The sequence below is a fragment of the Ceratotherium simum genome, chromosome 34, assembly GCF_057802395.1.
Source record: "Ceratotherium simum simum isolate JZ-2026a chromosome 34, ASM5780239v1, whole genome shotgun sequence".
Taxonomy (NCBI): domain Eukaryota; kingdom Metazoa; phylum Chordata; class Mammalia; order Perissodactyla; family Rhinocerotidae; genus Ceratotherium; species Ceratotherium simum.
In genome coordinates, this window is record NC_141933.1 from 31,797,520 (window position 1) to 31,824,635 (window position 27,116).

Here is a 27,116-nt window from a genome sequence, read left to right on the forward strand (position 1 = left end):
AACAGAAAACCATAATCGAGTCCATGATTATTAATTCTGAATGAGTAAATAGTTTTTTAACTTCTCAGGGTTTAACTTCTAACACAGGAGATATGAACAGATATTACCCCCATAAACAAAAGCCCCCCAGGGGCCTCAACAATCCTTCTGACATAAAGGAACTCGAAGACCCAGAACTTGGAGAACTGCTGGCTGAGAGGGCGGGGAGGAGAGCCAGTAAAACCGTGGGCTTTGCAGTGGACTAAGCGTTCCTGATTCCGGCTCTGCCTCTTACCAGCTGTGCTTCCTAGGAAGTTACCTGACACCCTGAGCCGTGCTTACTCCATCTTGAAAGCACTGCTGGTAACAGCACAGCCCTCTCCTCTGTCCGAGAGTATTCGGACACTGCACTCAGGCCCACAGGAACTGCTCAGTCCCTGCAGCTCCACAGCCCGTCTCCCGGGCACGTCTGTGAATGTGAGCAATGTTGAGACCCAGGCCTCGACAGTGGCCCTGCCTGACCTGCAGGAGACAGGCCACAACACTAGTGACCCGCAGAGGAAAGATCCGGGACTGTTCTCCCAGAGCTTCTGCTCCAACCTCCTATTTCCTAGTTAGAGTTACTAGAGAAGCAGAGGCTGGACTGCCTCTCCCGTCAGGAACGTTAGGCCCTCACCTCTTCAGGCTGACGATCGAGGCGTTCTGTCCGGCTTTATTCAAAGCTTCATTCCACTCTTCATCGTCCCCACGGATTATGTATCTAAAAAACAGAAGGGAAATGTCAAAGCCTGCTCGAAAGAAGAGGACCACAAAAGGAAATAAGACAGTGACCACATCATCAGACACAGCCCACCACGCAAGGCAGGCCGAGCCGTGTCAGCGTCCGCTGAGCAGCGAGAAGGACAGCAGGCACGCAGTAGGGCCGAGATGCGGAGCTGAGCTCCACGGGACCAAAACCTCACCACAGCAACGAGGGTCACCAGCCTGCCAGGAAGGTCAGCGACATGACGGTTCTGCACAGAAGGCAGCTGCCCGCCTTCGCCCACCAGAGAAGCCTCCTGTCGCCCCAACCTCCCTGCTTACTCCTCCCTCCAGACACGTGCCCATGAGCCCAGCACTGTGCCTCTCCCTGCCCCAGCTTGCCCCAGCCCTGTGGGATCTAGCAGTCCTGGGGAGTCCAGGTTCTGATACTGCAAAGCGGAGGGCAAAGCTCGACACCCAGCCCAGGGACCTCCCGGCCACCTCCACCTCACATGTCAACCACCATCACCAAAGAGCCAGCAACCCGTCAAAGAGGACAACAGGTCAGAGACCAAGAATTCTGGAGTTGTTCTTCACACCAATCCACGGGGCAGGCAATACCAGCATGGCAGAAGCTCAAAGGGGACTAGGATTCCTGGTACACAGAGGGTTCCAGAGCAAGGGGTTTTGTTGGCTTATTTGTTGGCAGTAGAATCCTTTCTTCAAACAAATTCACATGCAAAAGCCAAACTTAGAGAAGTGGTCATTAGAAGTGGATGCTCATCGATCAGCATCCCCCTGCCCTGAGGGACCTGAGGCATGACATGGAACCCTAGGCACCTCAGGAGCTCGATTTGAAAGTCAAAGTGGCAGAACTGATCTGGGGAAACCAGATCCTCCAAAATTATGCAAAAAGTGAATTAGGAGGTTTTGGGCTATTAGTGCTTCTAAGAACGATCCCACGAAACACAGCTTCCAGGGCCAGGATGTGGGTTAGAAGAAACCTGCAGACAGATGGAGGGCCCTAGAAACCAAGGCTGAGCCTTCGCTTCCCATGAGCGGCGGGGGGCTTACTGAGAGAGGTCCATGTCCTTCAACTTCCCCACTTCCTTCTTGTGTCTCTCCTGGAACTCCTTTGCTGCTTCATCCTGCGGTCAAGGCCCCACAGACAGAGCAGGTCAGAGTCAAGCAGTGAACAACGCATGGAAGAAGGTGAGAGGGCGGAATCTCACCACGACACGCAGACGTCTCCCCATCCGTTCACCTGCCCCCCCATCAGAGGCAGCTCTCCCTACAGCCAGGAGGCACATAAATGTGCCTCGTGAGAGTCTAACGACATGTGCAGCAGCAGCTGCCGGGCTGCTGGCACAAACGCACACACACTCGGTGGGAGGCACACGGCTAGGACCGTGCGCGCTCGTGCACATCCAGGGCAGGGGACACGGGCAGCGACACTCAGGGAAGCCCCGGGAACTCGAGGCGCTCCCACCCACACCAGACCAGCACCACTGAGCTGGTCGGTGCAGGGCTCTTCCTAAAGGGGAAAGGCGCACGTGTGGCGTTCACAAGGCCTTCGGCAGGAGCATACCAGGTCGTCACTCAGGGTCTTCATCGTGGGCTCCATCACCACATCCTTCACTGCCACCATCTGCTCCTCAATGGCCTTTTCCTGCACTTCACTAAACAGCTAGAGGAGACAACAGCCAGGAAGCACACGATGAAGCCGCAGCAGGGACCCAGTCACTCGTCACCGAGTCGTCTGGCGCACACTCTACACGGCCGGGCTCAGGCTCTACACAAGCGCTCCCGGCCGAGTGTGAAAGCACCGACTGGGCAGATACCACCTTCCTAACGGTGCTGCCTCTGGAGAGAACGGGGTCGTCACAGATGCAGCCGAAGCCCCCGTTTCTTCGGGGGGTGTGTATGTATGAAGATCGGCAGCAAACGTGGCCAGATGTTACGTCTATTCATCTTGGGGCAAGGAGCGGGTTTGTTACATTATTCAAAACAGACCAAAACTCTGCCCTGGGCCAACGTTACCTTCACCACTTTGCGGATGATCCGGTTGAAAAGTCCCATCAGCTGGCCTGAGGGCAGCTCGATCTCCTTTTCCAGCTGGTCCACAGACTTATGCTGGAGGCCAATCCCCAAGAGAAGAGCCTGGAGGACGGAAAACCTGCTGGAGCGGCCACCAGGACGGGCCTTCTCCATTCAGGTGGCACTGCGAATCAGAGCTGCTCTTTGACCACAGCTCTCTGGGACAAAATATCAACTGGCACTGTCTATTTTGGAATCTTCTCTTCATCCTGTTACAGAAACCACTAAGAAATGCTCCCTATTCCTGAAATCCCCAAACTAACTTATTACTGGACAAACGCCTGCTTCACAGCTACATTAAAATTCAGGGTGCTGCTGGACCCTACCAGGCTGGGGGAGGAATGCAGGCCACGCGGCGAGTGGGAAGAACGTGGGTGCAGACTGCGGCTCCTCCATGTACACACTGTGCGCTGGGCACGACTAGAGTTCAGAGCCTAGGTGTCTTCATCGGTCAGATGGTAACCTACCGACTGGGCGGCGGACAGGGCCAGGTCCCCCAGCTGGCTCAGGAAGTACATCCGGGAGATGGCCGGGATCAAGTCCATGATGAGGTGATAGTCGACCATGTTCCGTGAGTACATCTCCAGCCTCTTCAGGTCGTAGGGGAGGAAGAGCGCTTCCAGCTCCTCCCGGCGTAGGGCTGCACGTGTGACAGAGCCAGGCGGGTCACAAGGTCTGATGGGATTCCCAAACAGCACACACACGGTCCCCGAGGGCACCCTAACAGCTGCTCCTCCTCAGGGCCTTCGGCCAAGCAGAGCAGGAGAGGAGCCACCTGCAAGGGCCGGCCCTCCGGGAGAACATGCTGCCCGGGCAGCGCTGGACCTGGTCAATGCTCCAACCCTCCTCCTGCTGAGGGGGCAGCGCTGGGCCGTGCAGGGAGGGGCTGGTCAGCATGTGACCCTTGCTCAGAGTGCCACCCAACACATCCGACCAAGGAGAGGCTCCCCGTGCCCCAGGGATGGAGGAACACAACACTCTCTCCCCATTGTGTCACTTCTCCTCAGGACCCAAGTCACAGACACTGTATGCTCTGCCCAGTTCGACGAACAGACTTTTCCATCAAAATATAATTGGCAAAAAAAAGTATACACACACACATAATTAGCAACAGAAAAAAAACCCCCAAAGCTGGTAATACTAATGATCCCATACACACTTTTTGTACTTTAAATATTCAATTTATAGGCCCAAAGCACTTCTGTGTGTTGGCCACAGAAGGTTGGCAGCATATTCTTTTTTTTTTTTTTTTTTTTTTTTTAAAGATTTTATTTATTTATATTTTCCCCCCAAAGCCCCAGTCGATAGTTGTGTGTCATAGCTGCACATCCTTCCAGTTGCTGTATGTGGGACGCGGCCTCAGCATGGCCGGAGAAGCGGTGCGTCGGTGGAAGCCCGGGATCCGAACCCGGGTCGCCAGCAGCGGAGCGCGCTCACTTAACCACCAAGCCACGGGGCCGGCCCTGGCAGCATATTCTTATTACAACTTCATGAACGAGGAAACTGAGCCTCAGAGATGGAGCTCGCTCCCCCAACTCACGAGATTTACACTGGATTCCATAATTAACTGTATGTGTGACCTTATCTGACATCTCTGAAGTCAGACCACAGCCCAGAGCCTTGTTAGAAAGATGGACGGTACCGTGTGTGACGGTGCCCCTGAGGCAAAGCAGGGCCTGCTGAGAAGGAGGCAGTGGTGGGAGACGCGGGCCTAAAACGGCCCTCAACACCCAGTCGAGCCCTCCTCCTGGACCATCATGCCCACCCCAGGCTGCCACACCACCCAGCCACTCCCAGCTCTCCCAGCGTTGCGCCCAGCTCACCCGGCGGCACGGGCTTCCCGACGTTCCTGTTCTGAAGGATGTTCAGCGCCAGGGGAGGGGAGAAGGTGCTGAACTGGTAGGACAGAAGGGCCAGGAAGCGCCTGCGGAAATCTGTGGGCACAAGCACGCCAAGTCAGAGGTCTGGACCCCCGCCATCACCTCGCTGCCCCTTCCACTCAGATTCACCTTTCCAGAAGGCCACAAGCCAGGCTCCCTGGTCAGCCTCATCCTCATCAGCCAGCGTCTTCAGCATGATGCATGAGTGCTCTCCAGTCAGGTCATTCTGGGAAAGACAAATCCCTAAGTGGCACCAAGAACCCCTTTCTGAATGATCCGTCACTGCTAAAGGGCGAGCACACAGAGAGGAGAGACTCAGTGCTTCCGCGGGCCTCTCCTGTCCCCCCGCCGCAAGAGATGCCCACGCGGGCATCTACACCACAGCTTTCCAAGACCACGGTGTCCAGCCAGTTCCTAGCAGGTGCCACACCAAGGAGCAGAGCTGCTCAGGTCTTCGGAGCACGCCTTCTGCTCCGGCCCCCTTCTGCTCTGAGCCACGTGCTCGCGACAGGTCCGATTCTGAACGCAGACTCAGGACACGTTAGGCTCCAGGTGATCCAATCAACAGGTTGTTGGTGCCTTAGAGCAAAACCTCCACGGTCGAAACCTAGAGGCCATGCTGGCAACCAGTGTGCAAGTGCAGGCTCTGTAGACACTAAAACTGTGACCACAGGTTTTTAATTTTGACTCCATAACAACCACAAAGCCCCACACCATAAAAATACCTAATAGATTTCAACCGGAGAGCATCCATGTAACGAAATGCCAGCACCAAGTCACAACTAAGCAGTGCACAGCACAAGACACAGGGACACATGGTGGTCCACACGGAGCTCGATGGCCTGTGCTCTTCTTGCAGCTGACCACCACATTACACCCCAGCCCCAGTCAGAGCCAGCGACGAGGACCAGTCCACCGAGGAGCCGCTCCATGCCCTCAGGGCAGCAGCCGAGCACCGGACGGTCTTCACCAGTCCCACTGCACACTCGCACATGGGCGCGACCCACAACTGGACGTTGGCTTTGTGCGCTCCAAAATCCCACCTCCAACACTCCCCCCGCTCAGCTCATGACCTCTCCTCTCTGGAAAAACAGAAGCGATCAGAAGAGCACCTCTCCACCCTCCCAACACCAACGCAACCAGCTGCCGACACCTTCCGTGCCCACGCTCTGTGCCTTCCCTCCTGCTGTGTGGGGTGAGGCGGCCACCCCTCCTCCTGCACTCCGGGTCCTGCCCCTCGCCTCCTCAAGGCCTGCACTCCTGCGATCGGCCCCCTCACCTCTACTATTACTTGCATGATCTCTACAGGATCATACCCCGCAGCTAACAAACATGTTCTAGAATCTCCCATCTGACAAACCCGCCTTCACTCCAGTCTCCCTCCAGCTTTCTGCTTCCTGTACGAACTGTCTATTCCCTCCTTCTCTCCAGTCAGGGGGCCCCCTCCACTCCACTGAAGCTACTCTCATTCAGATCACCGGCACTGACAAGTCCACTGGTCACTGTTTGTCCTCATCTTACCTGTTCTCTCACAACAACTGACTCCCCTTCTTGAAACCCTTGTTAGTCTTGGCTTCTGACACCACACCCCCAACTTCCTCCTACAGATCAAGGCCACTCCTCAGTCTCCCTTGCCCTCTTCCAACTCATTCCCCTAAACGCCTCAGACTCCAAGACTCACCCTCCTCTCTGTGACTTCAGTCCCTACTTTGAATAGCTTTAAATAGTCATTCATTCACTGCACACATACTATACACAGTAGATGCTATGAAGTGCTGGGTTACAGCTGTGAAGAAAACAAAGAGCTCCTTGACCCCAGGGGTATATCCTCTGAGGAATATGCTGATGACTCCCACACCTCCATCTCCAACCCCAACCTCCTCCTGCACTCCAGACTCCCGCGTCGCTGCCTATCCACATGTCCACTGGGTGGCAGGGGTATCTCACACTTATCATGCCAAAAAAATTCCCACTTTTACCTCCAAACCTCTGGGTTTTTCCTCCCCCACCAGGTCTTATCTCAGCAAACAGCACTGCCAACACCCAGTCTCTCAAGCGGAAAATCTAAGAATTGTCCTTGATCCTTCTGTTCACTCATCTTCCACACCTAATCCTTCAATTCCAGGCAGATCGACTTCCAGAACACCTCACGTCTGACCCCTTCTCTACACTTTCACCACTTCCACCCCAGACCAAACCACCGCCTCTCCCAGCCCTCGTCTCCCTGCCTCTACCCTTGGGCCACTGCCATCCCGTCTACACAGCAGCCACAGCACCCTTCCTCTGATCCCTCCCTCCAACTGAACGGGAGGAAAATGCAGAGTCCTTACCAGACCTAACTGCCCCACCGTGAACGCTCCCCTTTCCTTTTAAGGACTCTCCGGCCACACTGGCTGCCTTTGGTTTCCTTCAAATAGCCGAGTTCATTTCCACCTCGGCCCTTACGCCTGCTGTGCCCTCTGCCTGGAAACACTCTCTTCTCCAGGACCCTCACACACTGGTCCACTCTGAGCCCTGGGGCTCAGCTGGAAAGGCCACTCCCCAGAAGCCTGACCGCTCACTATGCTATCATCTCTATCTGAACATTTCTCTTCTGTCCACCTTCCTGCTGCCCATTTCTACCCATCGGAAAATAAGCTCTGTGGCTTATCCTGCTCACTGCCTGATACCCTGTAGGTGCTCAATGTTTCTTCTAATGAACTGACGGTCACTAACTCTCCCCTTCCCCAGTAATCCTCAGTGTGTGGCTCTGTCACCACACTTACAGCCCTCCTTCAGATACCAACTTAGAACACGAGTCTGCCCAACTGCACTCCTCTCCTGAAAACCACTTTCTTTTTTTTTTTTCACAAATTCAAGGAGGCCCCCAGGGTACAGGATTCTAGCGTCTGATAAACAAGTTTGTGTGCACCTCTGCCATTTTATGATTAAGCACAGAGCCAGGTGCGCACCAGGCGTGCACTGCATGGTGGGGGAATGAATGGTGACCATGGGGCCACTCAGCGAGGACGGCTGTTCTGAGTCCAGCAGAACAAACCTCCTGGAGAACAGGCACACCTGCTGAGAGCACAGCAGGAGGCACCTGGGCTCTGTGCAAGGACAGACCTGCCACCAACCAGAACTGCAAACCCATACCCCTCCTCTGCCAGATGCCTCACTCACCGGGGTCTGTCTCAGATAAACAGGAACAAACCCAGCTCGCTTCCAGAACCTGCAAAGATACAAAGAGAGCAGGTCATTGTGAGTGCCTTCTGGGAGTGGTGACAGATACAGACGGGAAGGGCCAGGGGAGCAGGTAGTCCACAGATGGCAGACACATGGCTCACAGACTCTCACGTTCAGGACACAGGACACAAGGCCAAGGGGGTGATGCAGGGGAGGCAAACCCTTACTTGAGGAGCCTGGGGGTCAAGCCATAGGACACACCCAGGTAATCCAGGTGCTCAGCCGGCCTCTCGTTCAGTTTGAGGAGTAAGGGAGGCAGGTCCTTCCGGGGAGTGACGACCTCTTCCAACAAGCTGACGGCCTGCAGAAGAGAACAGGCCCCCGGCAGAGGGAGGTCAGTGACATTCCCAAGCACCCATGCCACACCGGGCTCTGGACTGAACACAAGAAAAACTGGACACGTTTCTTGATTTGTTCCTGTGGCTTTTAAAATACAGGAACACCACTAAATCCAGTGGTCACTCCCAAGCATACCAAACCCCTGGACGTGTGGAATCACTGCTCGGAACCCAGAGAGCAGGAAAACAGCCCCAAAGTTTAGAAATGCCTGACGGATTTACTGAGAGACAGCCTGGCGATGGGGGCTGAAGATCCAGGCCCGTCACCAGATGGCTCTGTGACTGGGGAGGGACAAACCTGTGAGCCTGGCCCTGAGTATAAGCCCCTTCCCCACTCCCTGAACAGATACGCTGCGAAAATCAAATGAATGTGTGTGAAAAGCCGTCACAGTTCCTAGCATTAATCATTCTTACCAAGAAGGACAGACCTTTCTTCAGTCTGGGTTTAGTACTAAGAGGAGGAGACTGTAGAGCGGTGGTTTTTAGCTGGGAACTTATTAAGACAAAGTTCTGGTCCCACCCCAGAGCTTCTGACTCGGGAGGTCTATGGCAGGGTTCACGAACTGGCATTTTTAACAAGTTTCCAAATGCTGATGATGCTGATCTGAGGTTCTCAGCCTTAAGTGTTAGCCAAAGCAGCAGCTACTCCAAAATGAGAGAGGAAATCCCCTACTGCTCAGAGAGCCCAGACCACCAGACAGCTCTTGACGATGCTCCTGAGACCCAGAGTTATCTATTTGGCCAAAAAATGCTTACCTCGCTGCTGACAGTGTGAATTTCTTGTGACGTGTCAAGGACCTTTTCCTCCAGACAAGGGAACCTGCCCTCGTAGTACATCTGCAGCAGCTGCAGAGCTCGGCTGCCATAGCCCATCTGTGAGCAGACACGGAGGGAAACAGGCAGAGGGAAGGGAGTTGTTCCTAGTCAGTGTGAACCACTTCTACGTCCTGCACTGCTTCTAGAAAGCCTTCACTCTGAGTCAAACTGTGCTTGGCAAAGAAAACCAATGAAATCCCTCAAGGAGTCAAAGCAGAGACCCTAAGACTGAGCATAGTATGACCCTTGCTCTGGCACTGTCGAGCCCATCAAGGACAGCCCATCTGCCACTGGAGCGTGAGGATGGGTGGCCGTGCCTGCTGGTCCATAGATCAGCAAGCCCAACACTGACATCTCTACAGCTCAGTCCTCAGTGGGGATGTCTAAGAGACGGGAGGTGACTGTGCCAAGTAGACCTGGTTCACAACTCCCCTGTCCTCACAACGGAAGAGCCAGCATACAGGATCATGCTGTCCACCCCCCTACCCCCAGCCCCAGGCCAACTGTCCATAGCAGAGGAGGACCTGGAACTGCTTACTCCTTGACCAGATTCCTATTCAAACAACCAAGTACATCTGCCCTCACGAGCTGCCAGCAGCACGGCTGCAGCTAACAGCAGCACACCAGGTTTGAGAGGCACAAGGACACGTTACCCCTTGATAATCCGGGTGAACAGCAATGCGAACAACCCTTCCCCCTGAAAGGCCGCCGAAGTCCGGATCTTGGAACTGTGTGGGAGACACAAGCCAGTAACTTAGCAATAAAACCCTCCTGCGACACTGCCAGCTTCCCTCACCCAGACATCCCAAGGAAGCGCATCACCTGTTCTGACACTGTCCATGGAATCAGGTCCCCCGAAGCCTTCCTGCCTCGAGACAGGCTGTTCAGGATGGACTGGCGCGCAATCTCCCCCTCGAGGCACACCTGTGGGGGAAGCAGGGCAGGGCAGACAGGAGAGCCGGCTCCAGGGACAGGGCGCACTCACAGAACATCGTCCGCGTTCTGCTGCCTCTCCCAAGGCCAGCTGATTCACTGCAGTTCAGCCTGCAGCCTGTAACCGACCATCCATTTCCAGTGGAAGTTTCATTACGATGCCCCGTGAGCACCCTCACACTGTCACTAACGAGGCAGTATACTGACATCCTCCTGGCTCAAAGGGCAAAAAGCACATCAGAAGAGGGTTTCCACGCGTGGTGGGCATGTGTGCACGTCAGTTAAGACACAGGGTGCTCATGCGGCTCTGTACAGAACAGTACAAATTCACAATGACTTAGGTGTCTGTCTAACAGGAGAATGGTTACACACAGTACGGTACGTGCACATAATGAAATACAATGCAGCCTTTAAAAATTATGCAGATTATGAATATTTGACACACTGCAAAATAAAGAAGCAGATTACCACACACTATGATCCCACGTTTATGAAATGGAAAAACACAGAAATGCATAAATACATGCCAGGTATTAAAACATTATTTTTTCCAATCTGTGTCTTCCAATGTTACAAATACCACGTATTGCTTTTGTAATCAAGAAGGACCAAAAACAGGTTCTGCTTTAGGAGGAGCTATGAGTCAAAATACAAGTGGCCAGTTCTGACTTGCACCTGCCCACGCACAGCAGGGCTTTCGGTTGCCGTCAGTGGTGCTTTCTTCGATGCCCCCTCATCGCCTGCCTTGATACACTCGATACACCCAGCCATCTTGCACTAGACCCAGAATCAACAGCCACCCCTCCCCCACACTGCAGTTACTGAGCCATTAATCCCTGATGCCTAAGTGGTTCCCCAAATCAGTGCCACAAGGACGCCTCTGCTTCTGTACCTGGATGACAGCCAGCACTTCAGGAAGGGCATTCTGGGTGGGGGGCACGGGAGGCAGAAGGCAGAAGAGGTGGTGAGCAGGTGCATCAGAGAGCATCTGGAGGTCGTTGGGAGAGTTCTGTGAGGCACAAACACAGGTCAGCGAGCACTCCTCTTCTGTTCCTCACTCAAGAGGCCACTCTGCAGTCATCAGATGACCAGCGTATCACCTCCCCCAAAACCAAGCGATGGGCTGGAGCCAGCACGGCGCCCTCCTAGTACCAGCTAGCCCAAGACTCTTGGTAACAGCTTACAAGGGACTTAGCCTCAACCGTCTGCTGTCACCTCACCCTGAGTGCGGGGCAGAGAACTGCTTAGTTAGCACTACGCATTTCACAGCTGGGAAGTGAACTGTCTCCTGACAAGAAGCTGCAATTTCAAGAAAACCTGTCACCACTTCTAACACCAACTCTTCAGCCTTCCACTAAAGGGTGTTCATAAAAATGCTACCTAGACACTCAAAAAGTGTCCTTTCCATTGTACCCTTTAGTTTTTAAGACTTTCAAATATTCTGAACTCTCATTCACTACTCCTTAAAAATAGCCCTGAGGCATGAGGCTAGTCTCAGACAGCACCAGCTGGTTACAACTACTGTGTCCTCTCAGCCCATCAGGTCAGCAGACAAGCGAGAAGCAGGAGTCCCCTTTTAAACTGGGCCAAGCTTTCCACTCTCTCCAGATACTACGCATGGAGCTACGTGCAGGAACTCCACACTCTGCATGCAGAGCTAGAAGCCCAAGACGAGCCTGAGCAACAGTGGGAAACGCAACCCGTCCAGCAAGACCAGCAGACCCTGCCAACCTCAGGACATTCAAGTCCCAGTGGAATGGGCACCCGAGGCACTGGGTCATATAAGATGTGAAATCCCAAGTTAAAGCCGACGGCCAGGTGCTAAAGCGCACTGCTGAAGTTCACCACGGGCTGGTTGCAGTTACCTTGTAGTGAGAAGCCACATAGAGGGCCATAAGCCTTTGGAGGAAAACTTCAGAGGCCTTGTGGTAGCAAAAGAGCGTATCTCTATTAACATAGTAGCTGGGTCTGGAGTTAAGCAACCAAAATAAATCAAAGAGAGCCTCCAACAGGACATCCTACTTCCCAGGGTCACCTAGCTATGTGGATTTCCCTCAGCGTGGGAAGAAGGGCCATGTCCTAAGCAGAAACACATGAGGGAAGGAAGAGAAGGGAGATCGAGAATGTTCGACCTGCCCCTCTCCCTAGAGCAGAGCCTGTGAAACAAAGGGCCAAATCCTTGTGTGCAATTCTTTCATCGACCCCCTCCCTCTCACAGGGCAAACGACATCCAGGAGGATACAGCTCACAGGCTTCAGGTAAGGGGCAGCCTGAGACGATCCGAGTAATGTTGAGGCAATCCAGGCACAGCAAGTCGTTCAGCCACTTCTCCACTGCATCCCCAGGGGCGTATCGGATGGACTCCTGCAGGGAGACCTCGTGCAGCGTTCGCGCTGTCCCCCACAACACACACACACCACGAGAAACAATGATTACACACGTTTTGTCTGAAAGAGCAAGGCAAACATTCTACTTTATCTTTGCCACATGGTGCCCCTAGAAACACGGCTCGAGACTTTAAAATGAGTGGTTTTAAATTGTTCTGGTATAGGGGCCAGCCTGGTGGCATAATGGTTAAGTTCACACACTCCGCTTCTGCAGCCCAGGGTTCGCAGGTTCAGATCCCAGGTGTGGACCTACATATCACTCATCAAGCCCCGGTGTGGTGGCGTCCCATATACAAGATAGAGGAAGATGGGCACAGATGTTAGCTCAGGGACAATCTTCCTCAGGCAAGAAGAGGAGGATTGGCAATAGATGTTAGCTCAGGGCCAATCTTCCTCACCAAAAATTAAAAAAATAAAAAAAATTGTTCTGGTGAATGTCCAGCTTGCCATGACACCAACCCAAAGGGACCTCACTACATCAATGCAACAATAGCCGGAGATGGTGACAAACAAGGGCCTAGCCCAGAAGGCCCAAATCAGGCTCCCATCTGGTCACTGCCTTGCTGTTCCTCGAACAAAAGCAGCTTCACCTCCCAGGGACTCAGCCTCTCTGCCTGACGGGAGGAAGGTATGGTACTGCCCATGGTGTCACAAGGGGAAGGAGCCAGTGAGTCTGAGGAGACTGGCTGTGCACTGCAGGCCCCAATCGCAGCTCCAGGGGTACCTGATGCCAGTCTAGCTGTGGTCGTGGTCTTATTCTCAGCCGTGGTGCTGATCTGGCTCTGGGCACTCTGCTGACGGAGCTGCTGAATTAGCTTGAGGGACAGGGACCGGCCAGTGCCCTCGTAGCTAGGAGCAAAAGCAAAGGAATCAGGCACAGCTCCTAAACCCACTTTCTAGGAGGGACAGAGTGCTACCTCCTCACCCTGCCGACACACCCCCTACTGCTCCCCAGGATATGGCCAAACCTGCAACATCTCCAAGGTATGCCGGATTTCAAAATTTTAAGGGCTGGCCCCATGGCATAGTGGTTAAGTCTGGCGTGCTTCACTTCAGTAGCCCAGGTTCATGGGTTCAGATCCCGGGCGCAGACCCACACCACTCGTCAAGCCATGCTGTGGCAGCAACCCACATACAAAATAGAGGAAGACTGGCACAGATGTCAGCCCAGGGCTGATCTTCCTCAAGCAAAAAGAGGAGGATTGGCAACAGATATTAGCTCAGGGCAAATCTTCCTCAAGCAAAAAAAAAATTTTTAAAAACCTCTTGAGTCACTATAAGCCTACTTTCTTATGCTAATTATACAGTTATTTTAATCTATATTTTCACATAATTCTCAGATATCAACCATTAGTATTGCCATCCATGTACTCTCTAAAACTTGATCAGGCCTACAGACAGGAGACAGACGTCACCTGGGTTATGAATTTCTTCAGTCTTGTGCTGCCCACTTAATGTCAGACCAGAAGTGAGTTACAGTTGATTTTTAAGAGGCCAGCTCCTGTTTACAGGAGCCCCAGGAGAGATTGAAGCAGCCCAAAGACTCCGACTCTGGGAATGAGACATACCTGCCCAGGCCCAGGACACAGACATTATGTGCCACCTAATCAGCAAGACGTTGTCCCCTACAGTGGGACAACAACTCTCCCCCAGGTGCCTTACCCATTGATGGTGGATGCCATGAAAACAAGGTAGGGGCCCAGGAGGCTCTTCACCAGGGGCAGGGGGATGGCGGCAGCTTCATCAATCACAACCAGTTCAGCCTGGCCCAGCTTCACAGCATCCGCAGGGTGTATATACTGCGGGAAAGAAAAATTTACATTATTAGCTTATATTATGATTAACGCCACTGGTGAGGCACCACCAAGGCTGCTCTCTTTCCTCTCTCTGCCCTTCCCATTTCTTCTTTCTCTCATTCTTCTTTCCACTTTTCCTTGGCAGGGCAAAATGGAATGAGCATGGAGTCAGACACCTGGGTTCAAACAGTTCCACTACCAATTGTTATGACCCTGGATGGGTCACTTATCTCACGGAGCCTCCGATTCCTCTGCCGGAAAATGGAGGAAACACCTATCTGATGGTTGGTTGAGAAGAAAATCAGGTAACTGTAGGAACGCCTTGCCTGGTCCCTGGCCCAGTGCTGACAGATGGTGCCTGCCTCTCCACTCTCTTGTCTGTCTTCTCCTGCTTCTCCCAGCCTCACTCTGGCCAGTGAGCCCAAGGCAAGCTGGGTCCCAGCGGTGGCTAACGGGAGGACGTCAGGTTTCTCCAGCATCTCCCACACGCTGCTACTGTGCCCCCTGCTTTGATACTGTCCTCATAAAGCGAAGTCTCCCTGCACTGGTGGGGACACTTCTAAGACTTCTTCCCTCCTTAATATACACACACACTCATACATCCTTATGGGTATTATTAGCTTGGCCACCAACTTGCCATAAGCTTGGCATCCTTATGCGTATAAACAACTCCCAGTTCTTCAGGGCTTCCTGCTATTTTCAAAGTTTGCAAAAGGCCCATGAAAGGGATTTTACAGGATAGAAAACCTGAATAGCCAATTAACATAAAAAACAAAGATTCTCAACCTCACCAGTAATCAGTGCAATGCTGAAGATAACAAGGAGACCCCATGTCATTCACATGCAGACAGGCAAACTTAAAGAGCTGTACAACAGCCAGTGTTGGTGAGGACTTGGGGAAATAAAGACTCAGAAAAGTGCTGGTAGGAAGGCAAATTTGTGCAAACACTTTGAGGGAGAATTTGGCAAAATCCAAGAAAGCTGGAAATCTACGCATACCCTAAAACCCAACAATTCCACTTCTAAAAACATAAATAAACTGTGGTATACTCATATAGTGCTTAAACATGAATCAACCAGATCTACAGGCTTCAATCGGGACAAATCTTAAAAACAAATGTTCAGTAAAAACAGGCAACCTGAAAAATGATGAGTACAGTACATTACCATTTATGGATACATAATTATGTAGTGAAACATAAACACATGAACTGAAAGGAAACATACCAATCTCAGAGTCGAGTTACCTATGGGGAATGATAGAAGGGAACAGACGGGAGGGTACAAGAGGGACTTCAACTGTGTCTGTGATGTTTTAGATCTTTAAAACAAAACTATAAATGACTTTGAAAATATGAAACAAACAAAGCAAATAGCAAAATGTCAACATTTCTTAAGCCCGAGTGATGGTCCCCTGAGTGTTATACTGGTCTCTGCACTTTCCTGTACATTTGAAGTATTTCATTACAAATAAGATTTTCTAACTGCTTTGCTAGAAGTTGCAGGGTCAGGGAGACAGCGACCCCTCATTTCCAACAGCAGGACACACCTCCTCAGTAGGGCCCCAGGTCTTAGACTCTTAAGGGGAAAAACAAAACAAGTGCCTCATAAAAGCAGCAGAAAGCAGCCCCCTGGAGAGGCAGAGCAGACTTTAATATTCTTCTTTTTTTCAATTTCCAGCAAGGAAGAAGAGTCCTCAAAGGGACACAAATGGAGCCTCATAAAGTCAGGTCCCCTCTTCTGTGCTGAAACTCCAGTCTGCAGACAAAATGACTCTGGTAAACTGAGAGGGTCTCTGATTACAAATCCAAGCGGCGGCAAGGGCCAGCCGGGCATTCTAGGGAAAGGCTTTTCTCCTTTGGTTTGTGTATTTCTCTTGAGTTTTAACAGGTCTCTGTACTCTCATTGCCTTCAGCCTGCCACCCGCCCCAGCCCACCCCAACATCAGTCTGGCCTCCTCTCACCTGAAAGAATATGACAAAAGTGGGAAGAAACGTACAGAATGAAGAGATTCTAGGAAGAGACCTAGTAAGAAAAAAGTTGAGATCCTTAGGTAAAAGGCATAAACACTGACCATTATTTATAACCTGGACCTCTGAGGAAAGCTATCCCTCCCTGACAGGCATATACACTTGCCTTGACAGGTATAAAAGTCAAGGGCATAAACTGCCCATACCTGGCCCACTTCTCCCCCAACCCAACTCCACAAATAATCCATGAACCTACTGTACTAGGAGCCTGTGGGTCTCCGTCCTTCTGCAAGCCTGTCACCCCGATGCTTCTCTATGATTTAACAACACTGCAGCCTGTGGACAGGTGCAGACCACTCAGGCTTACAGAGCACTGGACATTTACAGAGCTTTCAGAGAAAACACTGTTCAAAAGGGAAAACAGGCCACTGGCTAAACCGCAAAGATTCAGAGTACATTTTGCAAAGTTCTTTTTTTCTTTTAAATCGTGAAGTTATTGTCCTAGTTACAGATGAACCATTTCAAAACCTGCTGTAACTAAGCAAAATTAGAACTGATGTCAGAACAATGATTATATTTCTTTTAGCCAATTAGCATACTCACAAACCCACTTACTGAATTTTCAAGGGACAAAAACTACAACTTTCCAATCTGGCTACATACATTTGATAGTTTACTTGAGTGTTTTTCTTCAGAAGAGGCTGAAAATCTGTAACAGGTTTATCATAAACCAGCAGCAACGTCTAAACGACATGCAATTTGACAGGACGTAAAATGACTACAAAAGACAACATCTTAGAGCCATTCACACACAGCGGGACATGGCCCCACACACAGGGTTCAGAACGAGGCTCACCTGGATGGTCTGCCTGTGCTCTCGGAATACGTTCACTCTGATCACGGCTTTGTTAAATTCAGGATTTAGAGACTGAATAATCTCATAGTCCAGATGCTCCTGAGGGGAAAGAGTCAAACCAATGACAAAGTTTAGAAACAAGCTTTAGAAACTAAATATTCAGAAAGTAAGGTTGCATTCTAAAGACTCTGCCTGGATCTAAACCCAGCATTGAATCAAATAAATTCTTATCCTAATTTCTCACCTGATACTGCAGAGCATCAAATCCTTTAAATACAAATTCAAACAGAGTGTGGAGGTTATCAGGGCTTGGGGAGGTAACAAAGATATTGGAGTACCTGTTGAACAAAAGAAGAGGAAGATTTTTAAGTAATTTTTTAAGTAATTAGGAAATCTAAGGTATGTTTAAGGAACCTAAGAAAAAAGAAAGCGTTTTTGTTTGCCCATTGCATAGGTGATAACTAGAGATAATAGCAGGAAGTCAGGATACTTTTTGGGAGGAAAAGTAAAGCGACTCCAGACCTGAGGATATTTTTCATCCCAAACTAAGGCAGACACGTCATCAACGTGAAGGCAGCGTGTCCTGGCAGTCAGGCCACACGGAGAAAGCGCATGGCCGAGACGCCGCGGGGACAACCCCTCAGCAGAACCGGCACACTGCTCCTGACCCTGTGTCCGGGAAACCTGTCACCAGCCATGCTGAGAGGGGTCAAACTGGGAAGCTGGGGAGCTAATCGGTGCTCAGGCCAAGGCTGCAGGGAACCTCCAAGGGACCCTTGCTGAGTGTAAAGGATGCTGATGGCTCAAGGCCCCAGGGGAACCGCTGAAGCAGCAGGAAGAACAAAGGACGAGGAGTCAGGAGCTGGCTCAGCCCAGCGCTTCAGGCCCTGACTTGCTGGGGGATCCTGGGTGGGTCCCTGAACCTCCCTGAGCCAAGGTTTATCCGTTAACCATGCTCATGGAGCTATCAGAAGCACCCAGGGACACAATGCACACAGGGGAACGTGGTCAATTCTGGGCCCACTATCGATGTCTGTGAAGCTGGAAGCACACGCTCTACTGGTCATTGCCTAAATCTTCCGCCCAGGGCAAAACAATGGAAAGTAGCACCACACCCAAAGGCAGCTCCTGGGAAGCAAACACGATCTTCTACTGACCACATCATTCAAATGTCAAACATGTACCCTCCTCAGCCTGCAGAGCTGGTCTCACACATGCTCATCTCCTGAGAGTTTAAAAGTTCCTTCCCCCATTTCTCTGCTTTTGTGTGTTTATTCAACTTCAGTGCTCACAAAGGCCCCAGTGTGTGTGTCCGTGTGTGCTACACACAGACATGTGCACATCTGGGGGGTTGGGGGACACAGTGTTGCTGTTTCTAGACAGGAACCCAAGACCTAGAAGAGTCACACAGGAGCTGGCTCACACCCAGGAACAGTGTCCCAGTCGTGACCCCTAATCCTGCACACTGCTCCTAAGAGCCCAGAGTTCCTGAAGATGGGGAACCGGATGCCCTTACCCAAAAGCCACTGCCCCAGCAATGGCCAAGCCTAGGGCTGCGGACTTTCCCCTTCCTCGGGCGGCTGTGAGCGCCACTGTACTCCTCAGGGTCTTCTCTGAGATCCCCTCAATGAATTTCAAGACAGCTTTGGCCTGTGGAAAGAGAAATATATGAGGCGAGCTCTAAGAAAGGCGAGCTCGCAGCCACCTGCCACCATCTCCATGGAGAGGTCAGCCTAACGCCAAGGCTGCAGAAAAGGGGGCAGTTCTTACAGGTGGAGACCAAGGCTCAGCACTTGGACTTCCGGTCATCTCCTCTCAGTCTCAAGGCTTTAAATACCAGTTAGTTGCGGATAAGCCCCAAATTCACATCTCTAGTCCAGACCTCTTCCCCACACACCAGACTCTTATAGACATGCATCCACCCCTGCACATCCCCACCTGGATGTCTAACATCTCCAACTTAAACCGAATGCCTCATGTCCCCCTCAAACCTCCTCCACCTACAATCTTCCCCATCCCAGCTAGCAGTCCAATTGTTTAGGCCAAAAGGCTTCTCCATTTTCTCCCCATTCCTCATTCCAAAACATATGAAAACCCTGCCATTCCTCACTGTTCTCCTCCTCTACTGCTCTGGTCGAAGCCATCACCCTGTCCTGCCTTCATTATTACAGCAGCCTCCTAATTAGTCTTTCTGCTTCCCCCTTCTTCCCCTACAGTCTAGACTCAACACAGCAGCCAGAAGGATGCTTTTAAAATTAAGCCTGAGGATGGCTCTGCAGCTGTGCTAAGAGTAAGAACAGAACCCCGCCCTGGCCCCATCTCTTGCAGAGGAAGTGCCAAGCCCTTCCAGCAGGCTACGGGGCTGTACCATCTGACCTCAGTCATTTCCTCCTGCTCTCCTCCTCTCGCTCTGCTTCAGCCCTCAGCCTCGTTAGTCCCAAGCACAAGAGGTAGACTACCTCAGGCCTATGTACTTGCTGACCCCCCTGCCAGAAGCACTCTCCCCGCAGACAGCCACAGTGCTCCCCTTCTCAACTCTTTCAAGTCTTTGCTCACATATCACCTTCTAAATGAGGCCTTCCCTGACCTCCCCATCTGGACCCACAGCATCCTCCGCTCCTCCTGTCACTCCCTATGCCTCTTTGTGGCTCTTCAGGTTTCTCCATCACACACAGCACCTTGTAGCACACTTCACGATTTGCTTGATTCACTGTCTGTCCCATCCCACCAGAACGTAAGCTCCAGGAAGCAGGTGTCCCTCTTGTTCACTGCTGAGCCCAGGGCATAGAGGAGGCCTGGCACCCCGAAGGGAAAGCAAGATGCTGTTGCACTGCATGGGAGGAGGAACCACACCACGACTCGGGGGCCAGACTCTGCTCCTCGACTGGGATCTGCCTGGGAAGAAGCCAGTGAGACTGGGAAGAAGACCAGATGGTGCTGAAGAAGTTGCCTTACGTGCCCCGGGCAGACACACTGAGAAGACACAGGCCCAGGCATATGGAAGGGAAGAAAGGGGAGGGGCTTCAGGAAGCCAGAGTCTCTCCAGATGGAAATACTCAAAGGGGACCCAGGTCCTGCTTGTCTTAGCTGGGCCTTTGCTGAACGCTGTAGTTGACCATTCTGTTGTTTCCTTTAAAGATTTTATTTATTTATTTTTTCCCCCCAAAGCCCCAGTAGATAGTTGCATGTCATAGCTGCACATCCTTCTAGTTGCTGTATGTGGGACGCGGCCTCAGCATGGCCAGAGAAGTGGTGCGTCAGTGCGCGCCCGGGATCCGAACCCCGGCCGCCAGCAGCGGAGCGCACGCACTTAACCGCTAAGCCACGGGGCCGGCCCTGTTGTTTCCTTTAGAGTGGAGACCTTATAAAGTCTGATGAAACATAAGTGAAAAATCTACTGACATGAGAGAAGGTACAAAATCTGGACTAAAAATGCATTTTAAAATAATATTCTAAAATGAAAAACCAATATAAAAAAGCAGACTGGTTTACAAAAACAAACAAAAACCAAAAAAATAGATGATCAGTAATTATATGAAAAAGGTGCCCGCTTCTCTTGCAATTAAAGCAACACGAGTTACAATGATCCTATGTCCCATATCAGATTGGTAAAGACAAGTTTAACAGTACCCAGTGCTGGCAAGGCTGCAGAGAAAAAGGTACTTTCCTACACTGTTGGTGGTTCCACAAACTGTGCAACACCCGTTGTCATGCACACACACTCTAACCCAGCAATTCTCCTCCTGGAAACTCATCCTAGAGACAGTGCCCACACATGTAGCTGTAAGAATGTCCTAACAGCGTTGTTTTTAACAGCAAAAAGGCTGGAATCGACCCAAATATCTAACAGGGGACAACTTATACTCTGTACATCATGAACCCTTTGCATATTTAAAAAATATCCATTTATTTGTATAGAAGATCCAGAAAAATACATAATAAACTACTAATAGTAGCTGTCTCTGCAGATTGGGGCTGCCAAGTAGAAACACCACTTTCTATTTTTAATGTACGTTCTTTCATACTTACTGATTTTTTTTGCCATGGGCCATTTATTTTCTTGTCACACTACTACTGGTATTGTAGTTTCTCCCTCTTCTGCCCTTTCCTCTCTCTCACTCCCTCTCTTTGGTGATAAAGAGGGTACCAGGATATGGTTCAAAGCAGCCTAGAGCCTGCAGCCTAGGGGGCATAGAAAGCTATGTAGCTGCTGATTCTGTTTCCAGAATGCAAAGGGAAACCTGCCTATTGGGACTCAGCCCTGAGTGGACGGTGTCACTGCAGCTGTCTTCCATCCTGAAGGCAGAGCTGTCAGGAGGCCTGTGCTGCTCGTCTCTGGCTGAGGCGGGACCAGAACCCTGAACACACCTGACAGCTTGAAGGCCTCTGGGCTGTGCCCATTCAGCTTCCATCACAGCCCACGAGCCACTGCAGAAGCTGAGTTTACTAGCCCTGGCCACCTCCGTGAGCACAGAAATGCCTCTTGGCAGCTCCCGCCAGCCTGCTGTCTGTACTTAACCACCCCAGAGGACCCTCCTCAGGCCTCACCGTGGAACCGGGGTAAGAAAAGGGGGCCTCAGGCTCGCCTCTCACTTCTGTACAAGGCACAGGCAAAAACCTTTATGTCATCAAAACTTAACTAAATGAAAGGACACAGGTATACCACCCTGTCATGGAAAAAGTGCCTAGGGGGGTCCTCTTTAAATTTAACCCATCTCGGGCCGGCCCAGTGGCTTAGGGGTTGGGTACGTGCGCTCCGCTGCTGGCGGCCCGGGTTCGGATCCCGGGCGCGCACCGACGCACTGCTTGTCTGGCCGTGCTGGGGCCGTGTCCCACATACAGCAGATGGAGAGATGTGCAGCTATGACATACAGCTATCTGCTGGGGCTTTGGGGGGAAAATAAATAAATAAAATTAAAAAAAAAAACAAAAATTTAACCCATCTCCCGACTCCCAGTTCCCTGAACTGCTACCTTGGGGTGGAGGAGGAGGTTAATCGCTAGACTTATGCTGTGAACCCAGACAAAAGAGAACAGCCCTGCTGTCACTGCATGCACGAGTCCGAGCAAGAGAAAAGGCCTCTTTCCCGGGGAGGTGCCACGGCTTGCCTGGTCCTGACTTCGCTCCTGTTGCTTTCTGCACACTACACTCTACCTCTGCGTTGTTCGTGTGGGGCGGGGTGGTTCTGAAGGCCACTCACCTGGTCTAGGGTCTTGCAGCAGTCCACTAACACGCCCACAGGCTGGGTATCCTGCAAGCTCTCCTTCAACTCCTTCAGCTCCAGATCAGAAGGACCAAGACTCTCATCCTACCAGAGAGGAGAGGAGGAGGAGGTTTCCCACTGCTGCAGGAGGGCCAACACAGAAAACGCGGCGTCCCTCCCCCACATTCCTGGACCCCTGGAGACTCACCAGGGTCTGGGGAGGGAGGGCCTCAATGCTGGCAGCATGGGAGGAGATGGGCAGGATGCTGAGCTGGTCATCGATGACAAGACATTTCTTACAAGAAGCCAGAGAGAGAATAAATCTGAGGAACAAAACCACAGTCATGAGGTGTCAGGGAAAGGGGGCCAATGTCTACACAACAAAGGCTCTTACTTCAGGAAAATCACTGGCCCCACAGGTCTCTGAGAAAGCCAACACCCAGCTGGAAAGCAGTGCGTGATGATTCTGAGCCTCCTCTATAGGGCACCTGAACGAGCTTTATACAGCATGCAAGAAAACCGGGAACTCTCTCGAGACTGATCACAAGCATTCCTACTGTGCACAACTGCCACTGTCCCCCGAGTCCCTGGCCCTTCTCACACCCTCTTAGGCTCACTCTTGAGCACTGTGGTGTCTCAGGCCATCCTTAAATGAGGAAACTCCAAACCCACCCCACATGGAATCACCAGTCACACGGGGAAACAACACACACACAATGGATTTACCTTCTGCCACAAGGAAGAAAAATAAAAGGGAGAAGAGGAGATGAAAGCTCCCTTAAGAAATATAACACAGGGCCGGCCCCGTGGCTTGGCAGTTAAGGGCGCGCGCTCCGCTACTGGCGGCCCGGGCTCGGATCCCAGGCGTGCACTGATGCACCGCTTCTCCGGCCATGCTGAGGCCGCGTCCCACATACAGCAACTAGAAGGATGTGCAGCTATGACATACAACTATCTACTGGGGCTTTGGGGAGAAAAAAGGAAAAAAAAAGGGAGGAGGATTGGCAATAGATGTTAGCTCAGCGCCGGTCTTCCTCAGCAAAAAGAGGAGGATTGGCATGGATGTTAGCTCAGGGCTGATCCTCCTCACACACAAAAAAAACAAAAACAAATATAACACAAATATTCCTGTGTGTAGAAAAACATGTCTGGCTATAAAATTCAAACTTCTCCCACAACTCCAAGAACACAGCATCGTGCGCTACTTTCACAGGCTTCTGTTCTATCTGGTAGTGCACGGCCACCTCTTGGCCTACTCCTTCTACTGAGTTAAAGCGTCAGAGACAGTGAAAATCAGAAAGACCCTAGGGGTCAGGGAGGCCGGGATTTCTAAGCGTCAGCAGTACCGACATTTTGGACCAGATAATTCTTTGTTGTGGGGGCTGTTCTGTGCATTTTAGGCTGTTTAGCAGCATCTCTGGCCTCTGCCCACTAGATGCCAGTAGAACTGCCACATAAGTCATGACAATCAAAATGTCTCCAGACATTGCCAAGTGTCCCCAGGGGCAGAACTGCTCCAATAGAGAACCACCGATCTAGGCCACAGCTTCTTAAGGTGTTTCACAGGTTGCTAACTTGTGTTCCCTAAAAAAGGGCTCTGGGGTCAAATAAACTTGGGAAACAATCAGTTAAGCAGATGCCTGCTGCTGCAAGACTTTTTAGAGGCCACGACAGGCTACCGTGACTCTTCATAAAGGAAAAACTGGATCAGCATTTCCTGGACATATTCGGCCAGAAAACCCTTGTCATAAAGCCCCTCTTAAAACACTAGCGTTCTGTGAAACACATTTAGGAAACGGCAACCCAGACAAATCACCCCTTTGACAGATGAGTGCGCTAATGTAGAGAGGGAGAGTGACTTGGTTAAGGCCGGAAGGCAGGCAGAACCTAGGTCTCCCAGCCCAGCTCTCCACTCTCCTTCACCGCCTCCTGTCCGCTTCACAACCACCGCTGCTGTCAGGAATCTCACCATTCTGGACTCCTGTGCTGCCTTCCCTCAGACAAAAGCACAGCTTCCCGTTGGGTCCGAGGAAAAACATTCCTCCCACTGCGGCTCCCCACAATTAAGGGATGAGAAACATGCTAGAGACCCACCTCTCATTAAATCTTCCCACCACATCCTGATGGGCCTCCGTCCTGTATCTTGAATGCACGTCCTAAGAAAGACAACGCCCTTTAACAAAGGCATCCCAGTAGTGCTGAGGCTCAGTGTCCAAATGCGAAGGAGTTCTTCAAGCGACCCTGGGTCAAAGGAGGCGCCAGTGACGCTGCTGGAGACAAGTCCACTCCCACATCACCCGCCACGCTGACCCGGCCAAACGCTATCTGCTGGGACTGGGATCAGACTCGAGATGCAACGTTTCGTATTACAACAGACCTCCCTCACCTCAGCTTTGGCTTTCTCCACATTTTATCCAGTGTTATAAAATGTATTCATTCATTCCATAAAACGTACACGCCAACTGTGTGCCAGACATACTGCATATACACTGGCGTTTAATAAAGCATGACCTCTGTTCTTATGGAGCTCATAGTCTAATGGCTGGAGGGAAACAAATGAGTAAAAAAGTACAAATTTTGACAAATGCTACAAATGAAAACAAGGAGCAGTGACAGCAAATGGTGGAGGGGAACTCCTTATGCAGGGTAGTGAGGGGGCCCTCTGTGGTGGGGAGCAGGCAGTGTGGGAGGGGAGGCGGAGCAGACAGACTGACGTGGGCACAGTCACTCGTTCATTCACAATACTGAACGAGTCTGACTAAACGCAGGCACTCTTCCAGCACCTGGAAGTACACCAGCGAGAACTAGCCCCTGCTCTCAGCAAGTTCAGAGACTAGTACAGGAAGACAGACAAGAAACAAACAGAGCTTTAGGCAGTTGTCAAATGCTATGAAGAAAAATAAAGCAGGTTAAGGAGTGACAGGTGGAGTGACGTATCCTACACAGGACGTGAAGAGAGACCACACTGAGGAGGTGATATTGAGCAGGGATGTGACCGCAGTGGAGGCAAACCATGCAGACAGGCCAGTGGGAACAGCAAGTGCAAAGGCCCTGATGAGAGAGTGTGCTGGGTGTGTCTGAGGACTTGTGAGGAAGCCAGAGGAGCTGTGGTGGCAATGACAGGAGGAGTGGCAGTGACAGGACACAGCTACTAAGATTGGGAGAAGTCCACTTCATCACAGAAACGCAGTTTGTGAAACCCCGCAGCAAATCCTAACATCCTGCCCGCGTGGCTGGGCCTCGGGCAGGACTCATCACAGCCACATGGCAGTACTGCTGGTGGGAGACAGCACTGCATCCACTGAGCAGCCCCACGCCGCCTCCACCATGCCCTCAGCTTTGGGAGAATACCGCCCCTCCCAGACTCGAAGTTCTTGCCAAACTAGGAGTGGCACTGACAAATGTTCCTGCATTATCCATTAAGACGAGGGCCAGTGGGGAAGTCTGTGCATGGTGCCTTTTTTTTTTTTTTGTGAGGAAGATCTGCCCTGAGCTAACATCCGTGCCCATCTTCCTCTACTTTATACGGGACGCCGCCACAGCATGGCTTGACAAGCGGTGCGTCGGTGCGTGCCTGGGATCCGAACCCGCGAACCCCAGGCCGCCGCAGCGGAGCGCGCGCACTTAACCGCTGCGCCACCGGGCAGGCCCCTGTGGTCCCTTTTTTGCAATACACAGATTTAGGCACTGGCATGGCTCTTTGCAGAATACCATTCCAGAAATCTACCTATATAATAGCTGCTGACTCTCACTGGTGTAGAATGTGCAAATGCTGAGAGCCAACGAGAAATTCAGAGATTCCAGGGCACACTCAGGGCCACTGGGATTCTCTGCTGGGACGTTTCCTTAGGTGCAAAGAGCTCCCAGCCCAGAGAACGTGCCGACCGCTCATGGGAGCTGCTCAACAAGCGTTCTTAAAAGAAAGTGGCTACAGCAAAAACATAGATTAATTTGAACCCCCGCAATTAAGTTAAAAAACAGACACTTAACCATGGTCATCGTGTACAGCTGCTTAAGTGAATTCATGGTCCGCAGGAGGATGACCACCAGCCCACCGCCTTCCACTGTCTCCACAGTCCTGGCCAGCAAGTTTGGAGTTAAGGCTTCAAAATCCTGGAAGAAGGAGACCTTGCAAAGGGCTGGTCATGCAAAGAGCACCCCCAGGGAAGCTTAACCAAGGGCCAGGTGAGAAGATAAAAAGAGGGCTTCAGAGCACAAACCAAGCCCATCCCCCACCCGACTCACCAGGACACACACAGTCAGAGTCCCTCACTGAGGGGCACTCAGAGACAGCCCAGCCCTGGAGAGCAAGGGTCCCTGATTCTATATATCAAAAGTGTCTCTACTTATCTCTGATAAAATCCTACTGGAAGGAAGTCTTCATGGATTCACATGTGAATTTCAGAAACATCCCACATTCATTTCCTGATATGTTTACAGATTGACACTGTTTGGCAAACTCAAGCAGTGGGACAGCCACTGCTTCCAGGAGCCATCATCACTGCACCTGGTGACCGTGGCGAGCATAAGACACTCCCTACCCATCAGTGATCAGGGGAGAATGAGGCAAAATGCTCCTTTCTGGCCTCCAAGGTGGGATGCGACCCAGCAGTGTATGGGACAACCCACTGGAATGCAGACAGAAAAATGAGAACTTCTATTCATGATTTCCCCCCCCATTTCTTAATTTATATTTTGTAAGGTATGTTTTTATGTATGTAATCATAGTAGCACGTGTATAATAAATACGAAAATGTGGAGATTAGTGCTTAAATTTGTCTTCCTTTTTTTGGAGGAGGGGGGTTTACAGGTGTCAAAGAATCAAAGAATAAAACAAAGACTACCCGAGCTCAAAACAAAGGAAAATGCAAAACTTAGTCTATTAATCTGCCTGC

At 51.3% G+C, this 27,116-nt stretch overlaps 1 protein-coding gene across 4 annotated transcripts in view; it reads right to left on the reverse strand.

The window, feature by feature from the left end:
- NAT10 (N-acetyltransferase 10) overlaps positions 1 to 27,116 on the reverse strand; it is a 43,933-nt gene that overhangs the window by 10,024 nt on the left and 6,793 nt on the right. For 3 of the 4 annotated variants that reach the window (XM_004436846.3, XM_087423147.1, XM_087423148.1), the window contains exons 5-28: positions 26,212 to 26,334; positions 24,316 to 24,377; positions 22,430 to 22,544; positions 22,219 to 22,326; positions 18,535 to 18,668; positions 17,263 to 17,356; positions 17,019 to 17,117; positions 14,059 to 14,195; positions 13,121 to 13,245; positions 12,252 to 12,402; positions 11,875 to 11,971; positions 10,902 to 11,018; positions 9,899 to 10,000; positions 9,730 to 9,804; positions 9,017 to 9,133; positions 8,090 to 8,223; positions 7,860 to 7,908; positions 4,827 to 4,923; positions 4,641 to 4,751; positions 3,285 to 3,457; positions 2,761 to 2,880; positions 2,309 to 2,407; positions 1,795 to 1,868; positions 656 to 739 (exon numbers count right to left, since the gene is read on the reverse strand). In XM_004436846.3, coding sequence (XP_004436903.1) covers positions 656 to 739; positions 1,795 to 1,868; positions 2,309 to 2,407; positions 2,761 to 2,880; positions 3,285 to 3,457; positions 4,641 to 4,751; positions 4,827 to 4,923; positions 7,860 to 7,908; positions 8,090 to 8,223; positions 9,017 to 9,133; positions 9,730 to 9,804; positions 9,899 to 10,000; positions 10,902 to 11,018; positions 11,875 to 11,971; positions 12,252 to 12,402; positions 13,121 to 13,245; positions 14,059 to 14,195; positions 17,019 to 17,117; positions 17,263 to 17,356; positions 18,535 to 18,668; positions 22,219 to 22,326; positions 22,430 to 22,544; positions 24,316 to 24,377; positions 26,212 to 26,334 — 2,597 coding nt within the window. The remainder of the gene's footprint in view (positions 1 to 655; positions 740 to 1,794; positions 1,869 to 2,308; positions 2,408 to 2,760; positions 2,881 to 3,284; positions 3,458 to 4,640; positions 4,752 to 4,826; positions 4,924 to 7,859; positions 7,909 to 8,089; positions 8,224 to 9,016; positions 9,134 to 9,729; positions 9,805 to 9,898; positions 10,001 to 10,901; positions 11,019 to 11,874; positions 11,972 to 12,251; positions 12,403 to 13,120; positions 13,246 to 14,058; positions 14,196 to 17,018; positions 17,118 to 17,262; positions 17,357 to 18,534; positions 18,669 to 22,218; positions 22,327 to 22,429; positions 22,545 to 24,315; positions 24,378 to 26,211; positions 26,335 to 27,116) is intronic. The other variant, XM_087423149.1, reaches the window with a different exon arrangement.